The sequence below is a fragment of the Schistocerca piceifrons genome, chromosome X (assembly GCF_021461385.2).
Source record: "Schistocerca piceifrons isolate TAMUIC-IGC-003096 chromosome X, iqSchPice1.1, whole genome shotgun sequence".
Lineage (NCBI taxonomy): Eukaryota > Metazoa > Arthropoda > Insecta > Orthoptera > Acrididae > Schistocerca > Schistocerca piceifrons.
Genome location: NC_060149.1, coordinates 882,167,599 through 882,190,457, shown reverse-complemented (window position 1 = coordinate 882,190,457; position 22,859 = coordinate 882,167,599). Strand labels below are relative to the sequence as shown.

The window sequence follows — 22,859 nt, the reverse complement described above, 5'->3', positions numbered from 1 at the left end:
GCAAAATGCATCTGTGTCACTGTTACTAATAAATAAACATATAAAAACATTATATATATGCATAATACTAAAATTTTCATACTTGTTCGGAAAATGTAAACAATAGGTCATTACCGAGAGTCACATAACATTTACCACTCGGTGTTGACGACGTGCGCATTATGTTATGGTCGCTCCGTAGACATTCCAGTGATAGTGAGTGGGAGGTAGTAAATGAAGACACAGGCAGCTGTCTACAGAGTGGTTTATTACATGACTCAACAGTAAATAGACGGTGAGTGCGGTACTACGGTAGGAGCTACGGTCGCGCTACGAGTGGTGTCCGGCGGGCGGCCTACGCGGAGGGGGCGCCCGCGGGCTGCTGCGGCTGCTGGTGTGTGTCGCGGCGCCTGCGGCCGGGCCCTGCTGCGTACTGAGCTGCTGCCAGGCCCATCAGGTGCTTAGCCGCCTGCGCGCCCGAGAAGCCGCGGTTGATGCCCAGGTCCAGGCCGCGCTTCGCCCTGCAACAAGTTCCGTCACAAATGCAGACCTGCAACAAAACAGCACTCGGTGTTACGTATCACTCCACCTCTCGTAAGAAGCCAGCGAGCTCTCGCTGCAAGATTAGAGCAGATTCGGTCTCTGCCCGTGCAGAACGTTTCAGGCAGGTCCTACAATGCGGCTGTGGCTGGCTGGAAATCGGAATAGTCATGTTTACCCCGGAAAGGTTCTTTGCGAGTCGAAAACCCAGCTATCAAACTCCCGAACGTCCTCGTGTCACCTGGTGCAGGTTGGACATGGAGAATAGCTGATACTTTATACAGCTGGGAATGGCGAGACTCTCCAAACTGTCACTGCAGTGAGGTGTAGTCTATCTGTACGTGGTTTAACAACGAAATTCGGAAAATACCAAGGAAGCAAACCGTGTTGGCCGGCCGAAGTGGCCGTGCGGTTAAAGGCGCTGCAGTCTGGAACCGCAAGACCGCTACAGTCGCAGGTTCGAATCCTGCCTCGGGCATGGATGTTTGTGATGTCCTTAGGTTAGTTAGGTTTAACTAGTTCTAAGTTCTAGGGGACTAATGACCTCAGCAGTTGAGTCCCACTGCATAAATGATATGGCAGACAGGGTGAGCAGCAATCTGAGAGCTGTTTGCTGATGATGCTGTGGTGCACCGGAAGGTGTCGCAGTTGAGAGACTGTAGTTGGGTAGAAGATGACCGAGGCCAAATTTTTAGTTGGTGTGATCAATGGCATAAAAATGTGAGTTATTCCAGATTAGTGGGAGAAAAACCCCGTAATTTTCGAATAAGACATTAGTAGTGTACCGCTTTACAGAGTCACAGTGATTAACTATCTAGGCATAACGTTGCAGAGCGATATAAAATCGAAAGAGCATGTAAGGATTGTAGTAGGGAAGGCATAAGATCGACTCTGATTTATAGGGAAAATTTTAGGAAAGTGTGGTTCATCTGTAAAGCAGAGCGCATATAGGACACTAATACGACCCATTCTTCAATACTGCTCAAGTGTTTCGGATACGCACCAGGCCGGATTAAAGGAAGACACTGAAGAAATTCAGGGGCGTGCTGCTAGAGTTGTTACCGGTAGATTCGAACAACACGCAAGTATTACGGTCTTTCTCGAATGGAAAACAGATTCTTCACACTGCTTGCAACGTAAAAAATGAAGGAATAATTGCCGAATACTCTGTCCGGATTCTGGACTAACTGAATTTAAAAAATATGTAAAAACATGTTGTAAGAGAAGAGAAGTAATTTAGCAGTAGGATTGACGTTTCTCATTTAGAGAGGTAAAGGGCGATCTGTTTACTTGTTAAAAACCATTCAACAGCCAAGACCGCATAATTTTTTTTATATTTAAGATAATCGGTTTCCAAGAGACTGCGCTGTCATCATCAAGTCTTAAAATCTTTTTGTTGCAAAACATGTTCATTTTACTCTGACGTCACAAACAAGTGAATTCGCACTGTTTAGAATATGTCCAGCATAGCCGACCGGGGTGGCCAAGCGGTTAAAGGCGCTACAGTCTGGAACCGCGCGAACGCTACGGTCGCAGGTTCGAATCCTGCCTCGGGCATGGATGTGTGTGATGTCCTTAGGTTAGTTAGGTTTAATTAGTTCTAAGTTCTAGGCGACTGATGACCTCAGAAGTTAAGTCGCATAGTGCTCAGAGCCATCTATATAGCTGTTGCTTAACGTGATTTACGTTTTTTAAATATTTTAGCAATGACAAACCATTTATAATGTACAGTTGTTATACGTTTGACATTTTGTGTGTGATGTCATCGTAAAATGAACAAGTTTTACAACGAAAAGGTTCTAAGACCTGAAGATATCATAGTCTGTCGAAACCGGTTGTCTTAAAGAAAAAAATATTTTGTGCGATATGGGCTGTTGAACGGTTTTTACTTGTAGGAAGCAAGATTATGGAGGCTTTTTGAAGATAGAGGATTTTAAAACGTGGGATGTACAGGCTAAGAACCCTTTCCTCAGAAAAACAAAATTCCCTGGTGCCTAATATTGATCGGGATTAAGCAAGAACTATCTAACATTACCTATCTAGAGCACCTCACAGTACAAATGTGAAAAATAGGCAACAAGAAATTTTCAGAACTAAACATTAGTAGCATTTGATAAGTGACGCTACAGCATGGCGTTAAAATAAAATGAAAAGACAAAATGTGAGAAGAACGCTTTCAAGTGGAACAGGCAAGGAAACATGCCAGAGAAATATTCTTACCAGAGGAAGGAAGTTGGGGATGGGACATGTCCCAGAAATATAGGTTTATTTAATGTGTAAGTGAAGGGATCATCGCCTAGTACTCAAACTAAAAATACACAGGGTGTGAAATAACAATTTGACCGAAGGTGTGGAGCAGAAAGTCAGGACCAAACGAAGAAATTTGACTACCGGAACTAGGGGTCGCAGTTTTTGCTTACGGCGCTATTTCTGGTTGAAAACGGTGATCAGTTTGGACATTTGCTACGATGCACTTACGTTAATTAAGTGGTAACAAATCTGTGAACAAGGGCATACTCATTTTACAGGACATAATGAAACATGGAAAATGGACATGTAAGTATTCTGATTTCTAAAGAAGTTCTGTATGGTACGTCAGCTAAGTGCGATACACGTGTAAGTGATGCTGTAAGTTTTTCGTGTTCTCATCGTGACGATTAGCTAGTCCACATATTTTGTTTACGTATACATTTCTGTGAGTTACATTTGATTTTGAGTAAAGGCAGCCATATGTCAGATTTCAATTACGTTCCTATAGCGCCGAATATGTGGAACTGTGACCCCTAGTTCCTATACTCAAAGACCTTTGTTTGATGTTGTCTTTCTGCTCTACATTTATGGTCAAACTGTATTTCCGCAGCCCGTATAAATATTGAACTACACTTGAATTTTACCCGCGAATTAAATGTTCAAAGGAATTTTGGGTTGCAGCCGGTCGTCGTTTGCTCCACTCCACGATATTTCGGCTGGGGACCTGCCCGGTATCCCATCTAATACTCACTACATGGGGAAACGTTTCGGCAGTCTTCGGTGGTTCACTTGACGATGACTGACAGATGCCGACTCAAAACATTATAGAGTGTAGTAAACTGCGACTAACTGCAAGTCTGCAATTACTTTGAACATTGAGGTACATATCATAGAGCATCGATGATATTGTTTGGAAGAAGAAGAGATTCAGTCAGACTTGGGAAAAGCTGAGTACGGCACGCTAGATCGTCTGCAGACTGCAAAACAAAAAACAGGTTATACTCTTGTACTGGAAAAATGTTGGAAGATATCGTTGTAGTATTCTTGTAGCCGAAACTTTCTGCCAAGATAGCTATTTCTACACAACGTGCGGGTAAATCTAATATATCAGAGAAAGGAGAACCCTACTTTTTACTGAAACATGTTCTTCCAGTACGAAAACGTCGTATAGTTATTTAACTTTGCGAGTCGTAAATGGAAAGCTCTCTCACTGCCTTTGTTTAGTAGAACGTGAAAAATAACGTAAATCCACGCACTAGGTATCTAGAATACTGGTAGTAAAAATAATGGAGCTGAAATTTCGGAAAGAAACGTTGTCTTGCTTTCGTAAATCCTAAACGATAACGCTTAATTGCTAAAAAGAGGCTCGTGTCTTACATAGCAATCAAATTCGGCTCTGAAATCAGTAATTACATTCTTATCACATTTCCGCTGATCTCCACGTACTAATTGTTCTTTCTCGTCTGATAATTCAGTATCCTGTAGATATTCGTCGGAGAGATTGCTGCAATACCTCCGACGTCTCTATCTGGAAAAGAAATTCTTCCACAGAGCCCGGGTTACGATATTGATCTCAGACGTCATTTGCCTAAACGCCCTCCGCACCTATCAGGCAACTAGGACTCTTAAGACTTTTTACGGAAAGGGAACAACCTGTAGACGACGGAAATACCAGTGGCGAAGTCTACATGGTAAATTTGGAAATTTGTGATAAGGACTATGGGACCAATCTGCTGAGGTCATCGGTCCCTAGGCTTCCGCACTACTTAATCTAACTTAAACTAACTTACGCTAAGGGCAACACACACACCCATGCCCGAGGGAGGACTCAAACCTCCGATGGGGAGGAGGGTGGGGGAGCCGCGCGAACCGTGACAAGACACCTAATACCGTACGGGTGCCCGGCACGGCAAGCCTACATGAAATCCTCCCTTTAACAATAGCTAGCTGATCAATAGGTCTTTCCATTCTCACTGATCTATAACGTGAATCTGTTTACTTGTCTGTATAAATATAATACTGGAGCTTTATTTAGGCGTGATACATGTCTTCATGCTGCTATGTACAACAAGTAAACATCGCTGTTATTTTGTTGTCTCATAGATGTATTGAACCAATATAAAATAAAAAGTTAACTACTTGAAGAGGCACTGAATAACCTAAAGATCAGTACATGTTACTCTTCCGTTGACGTATTACACGAAACATTAAAGTCCTTTATTGCATCAGTCACCTTTGGAAAGACAGGAATGAAAAGGATCTCATCAGAGATTACGAGCAGTCGTATCAGAACATGTGACAGACATGATGCCTTCAGTAAGTCAGTATAGAGTCTCATGCTATTTACAGCTCATACAAGTTGTGCAGTTTGCTGCTCTTCAGATCAGGCTTAAGCAGGCGTACAGGAACCCTCAAAACCTCCATGTTTTATGAAATTCACCAGCATAGCTATTGACTGACACAGGTACTTGGGAAAATCAATCAGCTCATGATATTTTTTGTCTTTTTTATTCCTGCAACATATTATGCATCTGCAAGTCATGTATGCCGGCCGCTGTGTCCGAGCGGTTCTTGGCGCTTCACTCCGGAACCGCGCCGCTACTACGGTCGCAGGTTCGAATCCTGCCTCGGGCATGGATATGTGTGATGTCCTTAGGTTCGTTGGGTTTAAGTAGTTCTAAGTCTACGGGACTGATGACCTCAGATGTGAAAGTCCCATAGTGCTTAGAGCCATTTGTAAGTCATATATGCTCTTAATACTCTAAGATGCTTAATTTAATCTGGTACACACATTCTTACATAAATTCTCCAATCTGTATCTCTAGTCGTCTTCCTAATAAGTCTGTTTCTTTTTAGGTTTATATCTCTTTTTTACACTACATTCTCCGAGACTTTAATCACTTTAATTTTGAAGATGGTTTAGGAACACCACATTCTCAACAATGTATTTGTTATTTCATGAAATAAAGTCAGCCTCTTTTCCGTTAAATTTGTTCCTTATCGAGGCAATACTCTGACTGTTTTCTTTTGAAAGAATGTAATAAGCACAAAACTGCAAATGTAAAAATCTCGGGCCGGCCGGAGTGGCCGAGCGGCTCTAGGCGCTTCAGTCTGGAACCGCGCCACCGCTACGGTCGCAGGTTCGAATCCTGCCTAGGGCATGGACGTGTGTGATGTCCTTACGTTAGTTAGGTTTAAGTAGTGCTAAGTTCTAGGGGACTGATGACCTCAGATGTTAAGTCCCATAGTGCTCAGAGCCAGCCATAAAAATCTCGGTAGTTACATTTCGGGAATAGGCAACTTGAACATTGCAGAGACTGTCTGTGTTGAAGTAATTGGCCTATCTGTTCCAAACTGATACGTTAAGCATAGTATGTAATTTCTAAACAGAATAAGTCTGCCTTAATATCTCCAAGATGCACGTCAGCGGAGCGAATTCGGCGTTTACGAACAATCGTTATTTGTAGACGTTGGTAGCTTCTGTTGTGGATTCGGTTTCCACCATTATGATTCTAGTCGTGTTTCTGCTCCTCTTGTGACAACGAAAGCGACGGGAACAGACATTCTAACTGTTAGTGTCTGTTACTGTGTACAGTAGAATACTGCTCGTGGGCAGTTTGTATTGCTCTTTGCCGTTCGGAACAGCAGTCAGCTTAACTGAGCGGAGACAATCTCCCAACGATATTTGCCCTCGATACGTAGACCTCGCACTAATCTGCATGCCTTGCGAGATAGCGATGTTTGAGTTTAGAATTTACTTTAGCCACATTCATGCCGGAGGTGGCCAGAGACTGTAGCGGACGTGCCACAGCTCCCCGCTTCCTAAAAGACTTTTTACGAGCAGAGTTCTTTCAGACGCGCCGCCGTATTCATAACGCACTACTAACGAGGGCAATAAATCGCGTCGGAAAGTTTAAAAACAATCACAAAGAAATCTCAACTACTTAGGAATTTAATTAACGGGAAAATAGTGGTATCATAAGAAAAGGATACACGCGAATCTAACCTGCAGAAGAGTAATTATTTTCAGAGAGAGAATCCTCGGGGAAATTATTACAAACCGTAAAGCCTTTAGAGTGTTACCAAGACTATTGTCACTTGAAGTAAACTGCGAAAATTTAATGGTGTTGTGCTGCAGAAGCAATATTTTCCAAATCGCTGAGAACACTCTCTAGCACTGCGGATAAGGTGTAAGCAAAAATCTACACATAAATTACGTAATGGGCGCATATTTCTTGTTTATATATCACTTAAATTATCATAACTTTGTGAAACAAAAACTGAAGCTGCTTGTATATGTTCGGGGTTGATGTAAAGTGTCGGTTAAATGAAATATTGTACGTTTTGTAGGAGTCGTTACAGTAGTGCAAATCAGTACAAATAAAGGTTCTTAAGAAAGTAAAGTATCCAGCATATATGTATCGAATGTATTATGAAGGTACTCCATACATATCTAACATAAACGATCATAACGAAATTACATAGTTTCTTTCATAACACGAGTAACAAAAATAAGGCGTTTGCATTTCCTGGATGGAAATTGGTATAAAGGCACTTACTGTCCTGTTGTGGTATTGCATTGTTAGTACTTTGGCCAACACCGTTCTTGTTAATTACCTCAAAGATTCTCTTCGGCATTGAATTTGTTAGGGTTTGTCGATCTTGCAATGAAATTGTCTCCCACTCTTCTCGTATCGCTCTTTTCAGCTCACTTGCGGCCTCAAATTGACTTCTATTTCGACAAACACCAATTGCAAGTATTCCCCAAAGGTTTTCACGAGATTCAGGTCTAGGCTACGTACAGACCTGGGCAAGACATCGATATACTTCAAACTACTTTTTTGTTGAACAGAAACATGCATAGATGCATTATCTTCTGGAAACATTAGACTTTCGTTCCCTAGGTCTTATACATTCTAATCCATCCTGTCTCTAGTATCTCAGTGTACATATTAGAGTTCATTCTAGCGTCCACCCAAGCAATTAGTTATTTACCTTCAGTGCAGAAGACCGGACAAATCATAATTATACCACCACCAAAATTTCTGCATACTGAAATCCATCCAGACAATCTAAATTAAACTTCTTTTCATCTCTGAAGATGACTTTATTCTATTCTCAAGTCCATGACTTGTTTTGCAGAAATATCCAGTCTAGCCTGTTTATGTTTTGGTGTTAGAGCAAATTTCTGCAGTCTTTTCTTGAAAGCAAGATGTTTTCGTTTGACAATATTTCTCGTACACGTCTGGCAATTACTGGTAACTGCAAATCATCAACAAGTCAAGAAGAATAACGATTTGTGGCTCTTGCTTTACGCAATGTAACCGTTTCGATACCTCAGATGACTTTCTACGTTGCCCATATTTTCCGTGTGTCAATATCGTGCGCATAATCTAATGAAATTTTATCAATGTACTTGAACGGTTAATCTTCTTGACGATTTGACGATTAGAGACTTCCATTTCGTTCTACGCACGATTTTTGCTTTTTCATCACATGATAACTGTCGCCGCGCGGTTCTGGCGCTGCAGTCTGGAACCGCGAGACCGCTACGGTCGCAGGTTCGAATCCTGCCTCGGGCATGGATGTTTGTGATGTCCTTAGGTTAGTTAGGTTTAACTAGTTCTAAGTTCTAGGGGACTAATGACCTCAGCAGTTGAGTCCCATAGTGCTCAGAGCCATTTGAACCATTTTTTTGATAACTGTCTTCCGCGTGACACTGTCACAATCATGGTTTATGTACGCGATACACATTGTCACTAATGGTGTCTATTTCCCATGTGCAGGGAAGGTAGTACGCACACACTAACACCGCACAGAGCCGACTTCCATTATACCGAGTTCCACCCTCTACCATCTGAATTGATGGCTTGTTATATACTGTAATACTGACATCAAATGCTATAATCAGGGTACTGAATCTCATACTCTTGTATATACACTGTGCAGAACTATTGCAACCGACATCGTTTATTTTCCTACAAATGTTCATGCCTTTATGCTGATTTCTACTACTATATATGTCCTTAGTCCTCGAAAATTTTTCAGTTATAGGAAGGTAATTTGAGTCTCGTTTCTGTTCATCACGTATAGTGAAACTTTTGTGTACATAAGCAACGAGAGGATTAGCAAGACCACACGAGTGAGACACGAAACCGAGTGCAGATTGCTGTACTCAACACATAACGCAGAGCAGTGTTGTAAAATCGAAATATTTTTTTCGAAACAAATAGTGTTCAGTTACGATACCATGCTTCAAGCAATGTACAGTTATCAGAGATTCTTACACAAGTATTTCATGATAAGAAATAGATCTGAGCCAATGAATTTTCTAACGTTTCGTAAAAACACTTCATACAAGCCCCAGAACACTTATTCCAGCTAAGATAGTTTATGGTCAGTCATTGACTTAGAAGTATTTATCTGATTTTCGTCCTAGGGTAAGTTAAACAGGTGGTTTGGCTCATTGACTTACGCTGGGTCTTCAGCGATGCTGCTTGTCTGTCGCAGCTTGGAAATCAGCTCCAGGATGCTAAGAAGGGGCGCTGTTTGCTCCATCTCGTAGTCTGACACGTAGTTGTTTCTGGAAAACAGAAAAGGCAACTGTACGCAATATCTTACTATCTCTTGCGCCACATGATTGTTTTTAATTATAATAATTAATATATTGTTCTTTATTGATCGCTTTTTATTTTCATAGACCACACAAATTAAAGCGTTTCGGTTTAACCAAACGTAAGAATCGCTTTTAAAAGTGCAGCGATAGACAGCATCTTGCCGGATTGCTATGTACGAAAACGTACCATTGACAATTTCTATTATGACGGTGAACGCGTATTATAATTTTATTTCATTTAGCGACGTTTTCAACTGTAGAAAAATGTACAATTAACAGCAGCATAAGATAGTAGGATTTTGCTGTAATTTAGGTCGTTTATTGTACATGAGGCCATTGGATTACATTTTAATCGAGGCAGTTTCATCTGAATTTTCATACTGAAAGACTGTCCTAGATTGCATAAAGCTTTTTATTGGCTCAAAAGTGACACGTTTCACGCAGGTAGAGCATCATGATGTTATCACGTGCAGTGTGGGTCGTCGGTCATAGCAGCACCGAGTAAGGCCACACTCACAAACTCTTAACAGTGTACACAATGCGTGAGTGCGGATTGGCCACCAGCAGTTACCTATGGGGCCATGCTTACCGTTTTTTAGCATGCCCCTACACTGCGCTGACATAACTGACTAACCACAATTCACGAAATAACCTGATGATGCCCTACCCTCTTAAGAAGCGTCGTTTTTGAACCAATAAAGAGCTTTCTGCAACCTTTTACCATAAATCACAACAGAATGTTGCTGTACTACCACACCAAAATAAACTGGAATAAATTTCATCTGAAGTTGTTTCCTCCGACTACATTCTTTCCATTATGAGCAGAGATAAAATTGGCTTCTAATAATTTACTTCAGGTAACTGACCTGCAGACTACCATTTACGTAATATGTGCATGCAAAACATGGAAGTGTGAGTATCGAAGAAAACGTGTAAAACGTAGTAATAGTGAGCACTATCATTCCGAGAGAATTACGAAGAAAGTAATGCACCACATTTTTTTTCTCAGCCGAAAACAATTATACGAATTTGGAACGTTACTTGTGTATTATTTGAAGTCTCCTGAGTGAGAGCGCCAAGTTTCCGTCACTTCCGACAGATAGCGTAGCTGCAGGACAGGCACGGGCATAGCAGTGGCACCTTAAGGGGGGCAGCATTGTTTGATCTGTACTCATTTTAACCTTTCACGTTTTAAAATAACTGCGCTTACAAACGACAAAAATTTTTAATATTGTTAGACAACTTGCTAGTTTAAATAAGCCTTAAGAACGAAATTCAACAATACAAGCTTGGAAATATATATAGTTTACTTAGTGACTAAATGGAAATTTAACATTGGGTCTCTGTCTGGTATCATCTTCATGATTGTTCAAAATATTTTGAAGTAAGCTGTCAGGACGGCAATCTACAATACAATGTCTGAAACGTTATTATTCCGAGAATTTTGTCGGCTCCTACTTAACCCTACCATATCTTCCCCGTGAAAATACCGGAACCCCTAAAAAGCTGTGATAAACTAATCAGCAGTTTCTTAAATACTGTAACATGTGTGGGCCTCAGTATGTAAAACCCGACTCTACTTAAATTTCTTGTAGAAATTACGGGGAAGTATCAAGTCAACCCTCCATTTCTGTAATTAATGTGAAAGCTCTGTGGTCTTCAGTATCTGTGCTATGATTTAATGACACCCGTTTAACAAAACATGTTGATACTGGGAATGTTTTACATTTTTAAACACATGTGTATACGAAAAGAACATAAGCAGAATATCTAATAATGTGTGAAATATACTTCACAACAGTTTAAAAATTTTCTTTATTTATTTACTTTGTTACTTTCTTTGGCGAAAAAAGAAGAAGAAACCAACTTTCGTTGGTCTCATTTATTGTGCTGCAGCCTGCACTATATCAAAGTTCCCACTCTGTGCAATCGAATGGTACGTGGCATTGCAAATTTTATATTTAACTTCTGAGCTAAGCTTTTTTTCTTCGAGGAAAGGCTATTTTTATTTTATGTTGGAATAAAAGGTGCATTTGCATTTAGACATAACAGAAGTGCTCACACAAACAACACACCACACCAACTGCCAACAAGACTACTTAAACTTTGTAGTCTGTCCACTCTGCACACAGAAACCGCTAAAATGTTATAAGAATAAGTGGGATAAGAGTCGATCCAGCAGAGCTCACTGCAAGAAATTGCGAAAATTACTTGCTTTTTAAATTAGAGAGACAGTGTCAAGAATATTCAGAACATATTTGCGTTCCAGCTAAAATTCCGGTGACGCGGGAAACAGAAAAAAAATGGTTCAAATGGCTCTGAGCACTATGCGACTTAACTTCTGAGGTCATCAGTCGCCTAGAACTTAGAACTAATTAAACCTAACTAACCTAAGGACATCACACACATCCATGCCCGAGGCAGGATTCGAACCTGCGACCGTAGCGGCCGCTCGTTTCCAGACTGTAGCGCCCAGAACCGCACGGCCACTCAGACCGGCTGCGGGAAACAGAAGCCAAAAAAGGGGCTATCCCGTTTTCTTTACGAGATGAGCTCCAGCCTGCAGGTGTGCTTCTACTGTTCACTGACAACAGAGAAACAGGCGGCAATGCAATGAAATTATTCTGCATTGTCGTTCTTTCATAGCACAGCCACGTCGAGTAATCCGAGTTGGTCAGTTCATCGCTCCGTGTTTAAAGGAAAAATCTTTGTGCTCGTGTGCCGTGTTTAAAATAAAAAGCTTTGTTCTCATGTGCGGCGCAGTACGATTGGAACTGGATACAGTCTTTCTTTCTTTCCTTTTACAAATTTTTTTTCCTTTGTTTTGACTTTTGGTTGACAATTTTGTAAGCGCCTTAACACGAATAACAGTGAAAAAAAGCAAACGTGCAAGATTAAGTGGTGCGGAATTTCGGAAATTATCGAAGGAAAGGCGAGAACGAGAAGCCAATGTTCTAAAAACGCTTGGCCGGCCGAAGTGGCCGTGCGGTTAAAGGCGCTGCAGTCTGGTACCGCAAGACCGCTACGGTCGCAGGTTCGAATCCTGCCTCGGGCATGGATGTTTGTGATGTCCTTAGGTTAGTTAGGTTTAACTAGTTCTAAGTTATAGGGGACTAATGACCTCAGCAGTTGAGTCCCATAGTGCTCAGAGCCATTTGAACCATTTTTGAACGCTTGGCAGAGTAGATAAATTTTTCACAAAAGATTTTGCTGGTTCGACTGCGAGTTCAAGTAGAACGGATGATATTTCTGCCACTGCAGCTGTTGTAAAAAAAGTAAATACAGACGAAACAAAATTCAAAAATGAGGAAAAGCAAGTTGTTCCTGATTTCAAGTTTCACGAAACTAAGTGTCGAGTCAGACATTACCAAAACAAATAACCTCGTTAGTGATGATCGTGCAGAATGGTGTGTCAATGAATGAACAATCGACATTCTCTTACCATGTCGCATTAATCAAAATTCTAACGGTGATTTTTCTAATTCAAGAAGATCAATAGGCAATAAAACCAGATATTTAAACAAAATGTATTTTACCGTAAACTTTTAAATGATGAGTCAACTTTGCCCGATTTTCTAGTATAGTCCTGTAGCACCGGTGCTGTTTTTTGTGCACCATGTAAATTGTTCGGAGGTAAGGTCGCGATTGCTACTAATGGTATTGCAAATTGAAAAAATATTTCTAATATTTTATCTCATCATGAGAATTCACTTGAACACAAAAATTCTGAGTTATCACTCTTAACAAGAAAAAAGTCACTTGGAATAATAGATAACCATTTCGACTTATATGTTGAGACAGAAAAAATGTACTGGCGCAGTATGTTGAAAAGGGTACTGAAGAAGCTAACAAGACGTGGACTTCCCCTACGTGGACACGTTGAAAGATTCCATTCATTACACAATGGCCAATTTATGATGTCTCTTGAACTTATAGCCGAGTTTGATGCTTTTCTCGCAGAGCACATTGAACGATATGGAAAGCCAGGCAGGGACATACAAATTATCTTTCATCAACAATCTGTGATGAAATAATAGATCTTCTTTCTCAACGAATAAGAAGAATTATCATAAGTGAAATAAAACTGGCCAAATATTTCTCTCTAATAGTAGATTCTACTGCAGAAATTTCACATATTGATCAATTATCTTTCATATTGAGAAATGTGAACGAGACTGGTGAACCTGTTGAACGTTTCCTTCTGTTTTTATCAAATCCAGGATACATGTCCGAAAACTTAGCTGAGGCCGTACTAAAGGTCCTGTCTAGAAATTCCATTGATATTACTGACTGTAGAAGCAAGTCATATGACAAGGCAAGCAAAATGTCAGGAATCTACATTCGTTTGCAGGCACGCATTAAAGAGCGAAATCCGAAAGTGCATTGTGAACCTTGTGCAGCGCATTCTTTGAATTTAGTCGGCACTTGTGTAGTGCTGCAAGCTGTTGTCGGGAAGCATGTTCATTTTTCAATGTAGTGCAAAACGTTTGTAATTTTTTCTCTGTTTCTACACAGTGCTGGGATAAACGTCTTTCTTTCATGAAACCAGAAAGCAAAACGGTAAAAAGTTTGTCAAAAACACGTTGGTCAGCAAGAGAGGAAGCGTGTGTAAGTCTATATGAAAACTGGGAGGGTGTTATCAATGCCCTCACACATATTGCCAATAACACGTTTGAAAAACCACTTGTGCGAAATGAGGATTTAAGTTTATTGAATCAACTCAGCAGACTAGAAACAGTATTCATGATGACAGTTTGGAAGGACATACTCCAGAGAGTTAATAGTGTAAATCTGAAATTGCAAAGTGTAAATATTGATACTAAAATAGTGCACGAATTATATGAATCACTTGTAGGATTTATTGCATCTATTCGTGGCATGTTCGACTATTATGAAAATAAATCCATGTAGATTGTGACTGATATAGACTATGAATGCACCTATAAAAGATCACGAAAATGCAAACTTCATGATGACGAAGAGGCGGACTCTGAAGAAGTTTTTCTGACTGGAAGGGAAAAATTTAGAGTCCAAACATTTCTCCCAGTACTCGACAACTTGTACGCCGAACTAGTGAGGACGAAGGAAGGCTATGAAATACTGTTGGACTCCTCCACAGTTTTCAGTAACCTTAAGAACAGTTCACCTGATGATATTGCTGAACGTGCAGCAAAACTGCATGATACAGATTTAGAGCCTTCCTTCCCTAGTGAATGTATACATTTTGAGGAACTTTTGAATTCTTCTGAGATTAGTAATATACCAGTCGAAATGAGTAATTTTTTACGAAAAGAGAGGTTACAGTCCGTGTTTCCTAATGGTAACATTGCTCTTAGAATATTTCTATGTACGGCACAAATTGTTCAGCAGAACGCTCGTTTTCGGCTCTTAAAAGACTGAAATCGTACCTACGTTCTACGTTGTTTGAGGCGAGACTGAACGCCTTGTCCGTTCTTTACCTCGAAGCCGACCTCCTAATTGATAACCGTCTGAACTGTGAAGATATGATCAACACGTTTTCTGCCGTCAAAACCAGACGCAAACTTTGCTGACTGCTGAGTCTGTTTACTTATTCATGTCAGTTTTAAAAATTTAAGATTTAATGTGATTTTTATTATAGCTTAGGGCACGTTCATTGGATTTACAAACTACGTATTACCTGTTTTTTTACAACTACGTCGTTTACGTGCAGACGCGACCGGAGGCGCCCGACACCATCAAACAGTACCCGAATTACCCGTTCCGCTCGGCGCTGTTCAGTCAGGTCGGCCGCGGTGGCCGAGCGGTTCTAGGCGTTACAGTCTGTCGCTACGGTCACAGGTTCGAATCCTGCCTCGGGCATGGATGTTTGTGATGTCCTTAGGTTAGTTAGGTTTAAGTAGTTCTAAGTTCTAGGGGGCTGATGACCTCAGAAGTTAAGTCCCATAGTCCTCAGAGCCATTTCAACCATTTGTTCAGTCAAGTCAACTGAAGTATATTACAACTGATGCTTATTATTGGTGTCTGCTGAAATGTATAGTTATCGCGGAAATATACGTTATCGGAGAGTACGCTTTGATGAAAAAATGTTAATAAATAACGTAATTCAGTTCTGTCGATAAACACGTAAAAGCTTTGCTAATACCATTAGAAAGAGCTATGGTGAGAGCAGTAGCTGCAGTACGAAACTGTTCAGCCCTTACACGGTTAAAGGTATTATGTACATTTATTATGCAGCATCTAGCTACACAGACAATAATGCTTTACACGTTAACAATTAGATTATAAAACAAATTTGATTTTTCAACACTAGTCTGTAAAATTATGTAATAGCATATCCAGTTCTGTGTTTTTTCGTCTGTTTTTAGTTATTAGTTCGTGCGCCGAAATCTCTATTTCATTTTCATTTCTTACGCTTTCCTATAGATTCCCGTATTAATACCGAACATGTTTTTTTATCTGCTACACGTTCAAGTTATTAGCTCGTAAAACGACAGTTTAATTATAATTTTGAACGCATCTCTGTAAAAGTGCGTATTAATTTCTAATGTACGACACGTTCGCTTCAATTTTTAGATCGAAACACAACTTTTTTATTTTCATTTTCAACGATTTCCTTTAAAAGAACATATTGAAAGTGAATATGTAACAAAAATCCGTTGTCTCCACCACACTCTACTGAATTTTAGGCCATAAAAGAAAAGTTATTTTCCTTGTGTTCGTTTCTATTGTCTTTCGACAGAAGAATGTGTTAACACAATGCAGTTTTAAGTTTGTTTTATCCGCTGCAGTACAATACTGTTCAGGAACCATACTACATTTTGATTGAGCGCGACTAGACCACTGACGAAATGATAATTAAATCTAGACCCTAAGCTGCCAACAGGTGTTGATATACATCAACGGGGACAGTTGAAAATGTGTGCCCCGACTGGGACTCGAACCCATGAACTCCTGCTTAGAGAGCAGACGCTCGATCCATCTGAGCCACCGAGGGCACAGAGAAGAGTGCGACTGCAGAGATTTATCTCTTGCACGCTCCCAGTGAGACCCACATTCCCAACTTAATGCCCACACACTACATTCGTAGTGCCCCTGCCCATTACACTCATTACTCGCAGCAAACAATCTTACCGAATCCCGTAAGAGTTCGGGCAATGTGAATGGATCCAGCACAGAAGGAGAAGGTCAATGGCCGGTTAGCCTTAACTATATAGACCGCTGTCGCCTCCTTCAGAACAACGAATAGCAGAGTACGGAAACAGTTCACAGCGCTACCACCCAAAACGGCAATTGTGAAATGATCGGGTAATATTAATTATTTAATACATGTTTTTTTTTGGGGAGGGGGCGCATATAGTATGGTGTGCTTAGGGGCGCAAAATTTTTAAATCTGCCACTGCGTCTGTAGGTGATGTACTTTACAAGCAACGTGCCGTCATTGAATTTCTCATTGCAGAGAAAAAAACAGTGAAGGGAATATTCACAAACGCTTGTGTTAAGTTTATGGAGCATCTGCTGGCGACAGAAGTACAGTTAGTCATTGGGCATGGAGGGTGAGATCACCAGAAGGCGGTTCGGCGGAGCTCCACGATTTGCAGCGGTAGGGGAGACTATCCACGGCTGTCACATCTGACATGTTGCAGCGAGCTGATGTCATTCGCGAGGGAGGACAGACGCATTACGACTCGGCAGTGGGCATCTGTCAAGGATTGACACAGTGATGCTCTGGCTCTGCCACCAGGACAGGGATTGGTACCGACAGGGCATACACACCCTTGTTTCTCACTGGAGGAAGGCCATACAACGGGATGAAGATTACGTGGAAAAATAGGGTGTGTAGATAAAACACCATTCTTTAGTGCATGTAATTATCATTATGTTCGATAAATAATTGTTGAAGAAAAAAATGCGGTGCATTATTTTCTGGGCAACCCTCGCAATACTGCATATGTCCCAATATTTATCTCAGCATTTACCCTTTCTTGTAGTTTTAGTTGTGTTACGCAGACATCCCTGGACAAAAGGAAGATGAACGAGAACTTGTCTGAAAATTTTGAATGTATTCTAAGAGAGCTACGTAGACGAAGTTTTGAGTGTAAATAATATCCTTTTTGAAGTTACGCACCACACAGTTTCCAGTACATGCTACCTGGTGGTTTATAGGAGTAATCTACAGTGACCTGAGAGGGTTGGATTAACGGTGGGGACGAGGAAGCCAATCTCGATGATTCCAAATAGAAGAAAAATCTCTTCGTACATTAAGAATTTTAGTGTTTGACAGTGGAGTACATGATATATAAAATCCAGCTTCTATAAGAATGTCGAAACTGGCGGGCACGTACTTCGTCTCCAGTGTAGGATGGCTTGGACCACGTAACTTTGTATCTTGTTTATTCACGCGTGTATTTAGTACGTGCATATATGTTAACGTACGAGACGGAAAGACTTGATAGAAAATATTTATAGCTTACGATAACCGAAACGCATCTGGAAGAGAAGTTTTAACGCGTCTGCGTTGTGATACATCTTTCCAAAGGTGAATATTGTACGAACTGTACTAATTTGCAGTCTTAGTTGATTAGGGATAATCACTAGCTTAATTTTTCTAAAGACTAGGTTCCTTTTGTTCTTCAGATGGTGCCGTGGCACTTGGTTTCTTACTCTGAGACAGATGGGGCAAGTGCCATAGCATATGCTGCTGATCAGTGTAGATAGTCATCTTTCTTGCTCTGAACCTTAGCTTCTCAGTTAGTTTTTGTTGCAGAGGAACATTAAAAGAGATGTTAAGCTATGCTTGGCTCCGCTTAGCCGAGCTCAGAAGAGAACTTTCAAGTTAGCAGGTTGTCTCTTAGTGCACATGAGTTTGGACCACGATATGTGTGTACTTCGTTTATGTCACGTCCTTTAACAGCGTCCAGTGGCGGCTAGATGCATTGACGACCCATTTCCTCAGAGAACCGCTGTTGTTTCATCGGTTAAGTGATACAAAATAAACTGAAACTCTCTGTACTTAGAATTAAGTGGTGGAAATGAAGACCAGAGAGAAATGTCCTAAGGAGCACAATTCTCAAAAAGGAAGTACGTGATCTCGAAAGCTCAGAGCCGCACGAAAATGTGATGAGAATGTAAATCACTCGTCCCAAAAACAGTGGTATGAGCCACTCATATGCAAAACTGTGCGTCTTACCAAGAGAGACATTTGAGTGGTCACCTATTCAAGATCTAAGAGAGACTGCGAAGAAACAAAATAGCGATATAATAGGACCAAAAACACGCCAAAGACAACAAAATATTGCCAATATTGATGTATACTTCTTTATGTAATACTTGCACCGAAGCACAAGCCTATGTTGCACTAAAACTAGACTCCGCCCGAACAGGCTATGAAGGCGCAACGGTACCGACCGGCCGCTGTGTCATACTCAGCCCACAGTCGTCACTGGATGCGGATATGGAGGGGCATGTGGTCAGCACACCGCTCTCCCGGCCGTATGTCAGTTTGCGAGACCGGAACCGCTATTTATCAATCAAGTAGCTCCTCAGTTTGCTCACAAGGGCTGTGTGCACTCCGCCTGTGTTACACTATGCAAGGTTCAAATGGCTCTGAGCACTATGGGACTTAACATCTATGGTCATTAGTCCCCTAGAACTTAGAACTAATTAAACCTAACTAACCTAAGGACATCACACAACACCCAGTCATCACGACGCAGAGAAAATCCCTGACCCCGCCGGGAATCGAACCCGGGAACCCGGGCGTGCGAAGCGAGAACGCTACCGCACGACCACGAGCTGCGGACACTATGCAAGGTAAAAGGCGCCTTATGACGTGAGATACCAACTGGAAATGTAATTTGTGAGGCGTTTGATACTGAGCTGCTTGAATGCAGGAAATACTTTGAATATGAAAACGTGACTTTAGTCAGATGTGCACATTGTTCTGTTCCACATTGTTTTTACTACTTCTTTGAGATCTGACACCTGAACTTTGAATTCTCGAATAGCTCTGCAACACTATCAAGTCGACAGAAAAAGTTTATTGTTCAGTTAGCGTAATTATCTTAAGCAGAGGAAACACAGCAATAAGTCACGACATAGAAATGCGTGTGTTTTCGTTCCTATTATGTCGATATTTATGTGTCTTCGCCTTTCTCTCTTAGATCTCGAATATGTGATCATTTAGATGTCTCTCGTGGTAAAGCGCGCAGCGCCCAGTGTTTTTGGGGGGGACAATTTGTATTCTAAGCACTTTTTCACGAGGCTCTGAACGTTCCAGATCACGCACCTCCCTTGTCAGTGTATGTGTCCCAGCATTCGCAGAACTGTGATTCTACAGCCTGTCTTCCCGTAGGTTCCATAGTGCCACCAAAATGAGCAAAATACGTTGTTCTTTCCTGAAGAGACCAAAGCGTTAACAAAAAACGTGTCAGCCCGAAAGGTACGGTGTTGTATGGAAAATAATTCAACAAGTAATCTACAGTTCATTAACAAAAAGTGAAACCAACTATTTTTCGCTTCGATACATTGGTTCAAAAGAAAAAAAAGAGAGAAAACAGATTCCATCTTACTCGATCGAGTCCATTAACTCATTTTAATAAACTACTCTGCTATATAATTTTGTATCACTTTACTAAATTACTGGCCTAGTACAAATCAGCTCTATCTTATACGAGATTTTTGTTCAGATAAAAACACTTCTGCTTAAAAGGTGGGAAGTTATTGCATGGGAGCCGATGTCCTCTTTCTGCAGCATCCAGAGAAGGAACCTTCCAGTCCGATGTCTCCGTTCTTTGCAGAAGTAGTCTATTTCTCAGAAAATATCAGACCGTACCACACATCTGCTCTCTCACTTGCTCTCTATATTGCTTTCCCGCAAAGGGCGGTTGGCTTTTTGTCGGTTATATTCTGTGATTGTGGGAGTGGTTTACTTCTGATACGGGGTCAGTGTCGTCACTGGATGACGCCTACTTTACGAGAGCTACTTCCTTCCTAATGCGCGTTGTATGTTTTTCCCCTTTTATGGCTACTTACTTACAAAATTAATCTCACTTGTGTCCTTTAAACGTTTTAGACGATCTTCCCGTCCTTTATCATATAATTTGGTAAAACTCTAATTTTGAAGCGCTTGAATATATGATAATGATGACAGCCATCTATTCTTGTTGAGTTTAGTACAGTCAGAAGCGTCTGTGGGAACCTATATTAAAATTTGCTGTGGAGTCATCCTAACATTGATGAAACGCTGTGTGAAAGAAATAATTCCTGGTAGCTGGAGCCGAAGTTATTATGAATCGATCACGCTACATTTCTTCTCAACAGCCTGAAAAATTTCATATATACGTATACTTTAAATCATTTATTTTTCATGGGACAGGAAGAAATTGGCAAAAAAGACTAACGATATAGGTAGTGGGGGGGCAATGACACTGTGCTTTGATATTATACACAGTTCTGTCCGTAGACGGAGCATAAAAGACCAAATACATGTTGCAAGGGACGTTGTAACATCTGTAATCACATTAGCATCTTAATTTCCATTAATTTTTAATAGCTTTCTTTTAGTGTTTTGATATAGGGTGGCCAAAATAAGAGTGACAATGATAATTCTTTGAAGTTTGACACGAATTTAGTTACTCTACCTAATGTATCCCTTTTGGAGTAGATGTTGGAAATGGCTGCAGATGATGTCGTGGCAGCACTGTGCGTGGGTTCTCAAAATGTGAAATGCGTCTAGTAAGCCTAGCTCTGTCTGAAGGTACGCAGTATTCTACTGTAGCTCTTCCGGTAGTAAGGGTTATTTGAGTACGCCTGACTGTTCAGCTTGACCTACCGGCAAAAATTACAGAGAAAAACCTGGAAGTCTTGGATACCAGATTTTATGCCTTTGTTGACAGTTCTCCCCTCCACGAATACCTCATGAACGCCACCGAGATTAGATGGGAGATGTATGGTATTTTCGAATCTTCCTGAAACTATCCATACAACCGTTAGTCGGTTTGCTGTCATCATAAAATTCCGCAAACACTTTTCGGGCCATTTTCGTTTTTTACACCCTGCACATACTCTTAGTTCTGATTTAAACTAAGACACTTTAATGATTTATTTTGATAAAGCTATAGCTGCATCCCCCCACAAATTCATTTCCAATTGTCGCGCAGCTGACCTTGTCATCTCTGTTTCTTGTAGGTAAGCAGCATAGCTTGTTAGGGAGATGATACAACGAAATAATTTGTTATTGCATATGTGAAACAGGAGCGCATGTTGACTGAAATGCCTCCTGTACAAAAATAAAACAATCAAGTTAGCCAAAATTTCTTAGCTGCAAAAGATGATAATAACATAGAGCTTTCGAGATACGAGTTTCATCAACTTTAAGAATGAATACAGGAGCTTGTGTAAGGGCCCTCAAACTATGTACAGTATAACACTGCTTCCATTTTGTTTTTGTACGTGCAGCTTCACTTAGAGGGGTATCGGTACACTGGATTTTAGTTCCTATTTCTTATGACAGAACTAAAGCAGTGTCTACAGTTGCGAGTTCTCTAAGAAAAACTTTGGAGGTTCCTTGGATATTATATCAACCAGTCTTTTTTTTTTGTATTAATTTTGTCTTCAGTTTTGATTTTTTCTTCTTGCCCTCTGAAGACAGGCCTTGCCACAAGATTTTCTTGCTTGGTTCGCCCTCACTTTCGGGATCATCCTACAGCACACGTTTCTGAGCACTCGGTTGGTATTCCCTCATTTAAAAGAAATACCGGAACTCTAGTCAATCGACTAAATTAATAGCTTGTCGTCACCCAGTCCACAGTCAGATAAGCTATCGGGGTTGCCTGGTTTGTGAACTACTAACAAGTATGCCATTTTGGTCACTGCACAGAACAGATGTCAACAACCCAACATATGTTGTGGATGTGGATATTGTTAGCGTCATTTTCTCACAAGAAAATATTTAACGTAAATGACCTTATGCAACCGTTAAGTTCGCGTTCATGGATCGCAACGCACCAAATCGCATATGCTGTACTTCTCATTTTCTTTCCCAACACGCATTTGTCACTATGGCAACCTACTGGGAGAGCTTAAATACGAATTTGCATGTTTGGTTGTTACATTTCCATGGCATTAGAAACTAAAAAATAATATACGTGCAGTGAATGAGATAGAAAGCCACCAATTTATGACGGAGTGATCCATTAAAGAGTTATACGCTCGAGTAGAGTTAATTGGACTTCAAATGTGCTTCAGAAAATGTGTGTGTGTGTGTGCTTGTATGTACTAAGGAATGACAGTTAATTATGAACTTTTCAAATGTTAATTTTCGTAAAAATCCTTTCCGACGCTGAGCTTGCAACAAATACTGATTTAGTAGCTGCAATTTTGGTTTAGTTCCTGTAAAATGACACATTTTACTAAACAGACATTCTCGATGATGAAACTCACAGTGCTGAAGTGGGCATCAGTTTGACCATCTGCAGCGAACAGCTCTGTGTGT

At 40.7% G+C, this 22,859-nt stretch overlaps 1 protein-coding gene across 1 annotated transcript in view; it reads right to left on the bottom strand.

Moving 5' to 3' along the window:
• Nucleotides 1–229: 229 nt before the first annotated feature.
• LOC124723164 (diuretic hormone class 2) overlaps nucleotides 230–22,859 on the bottom strand; it is a 116,165-nt gene continuing 93,535 nt past the window's right edge. The window contains exons 3-4 of the mRNA XM_047248363.1: nucleotides 9,245–9,352; nucleotides 230–500 (exon numbers count right to left, since the gene is read on the bottom strand). Of these exons, the coding sequence (XP_047104319.1) occupies nucleotides 335–500; nucleotides 9,245–9,352 (274 nt within the window). The 3' untranslated portion in view covers nucleotides 230–334. The remainder of the gene's footprint in view (nucleotides 501–9,244; nucleotides 9,353–22,859) is intronic.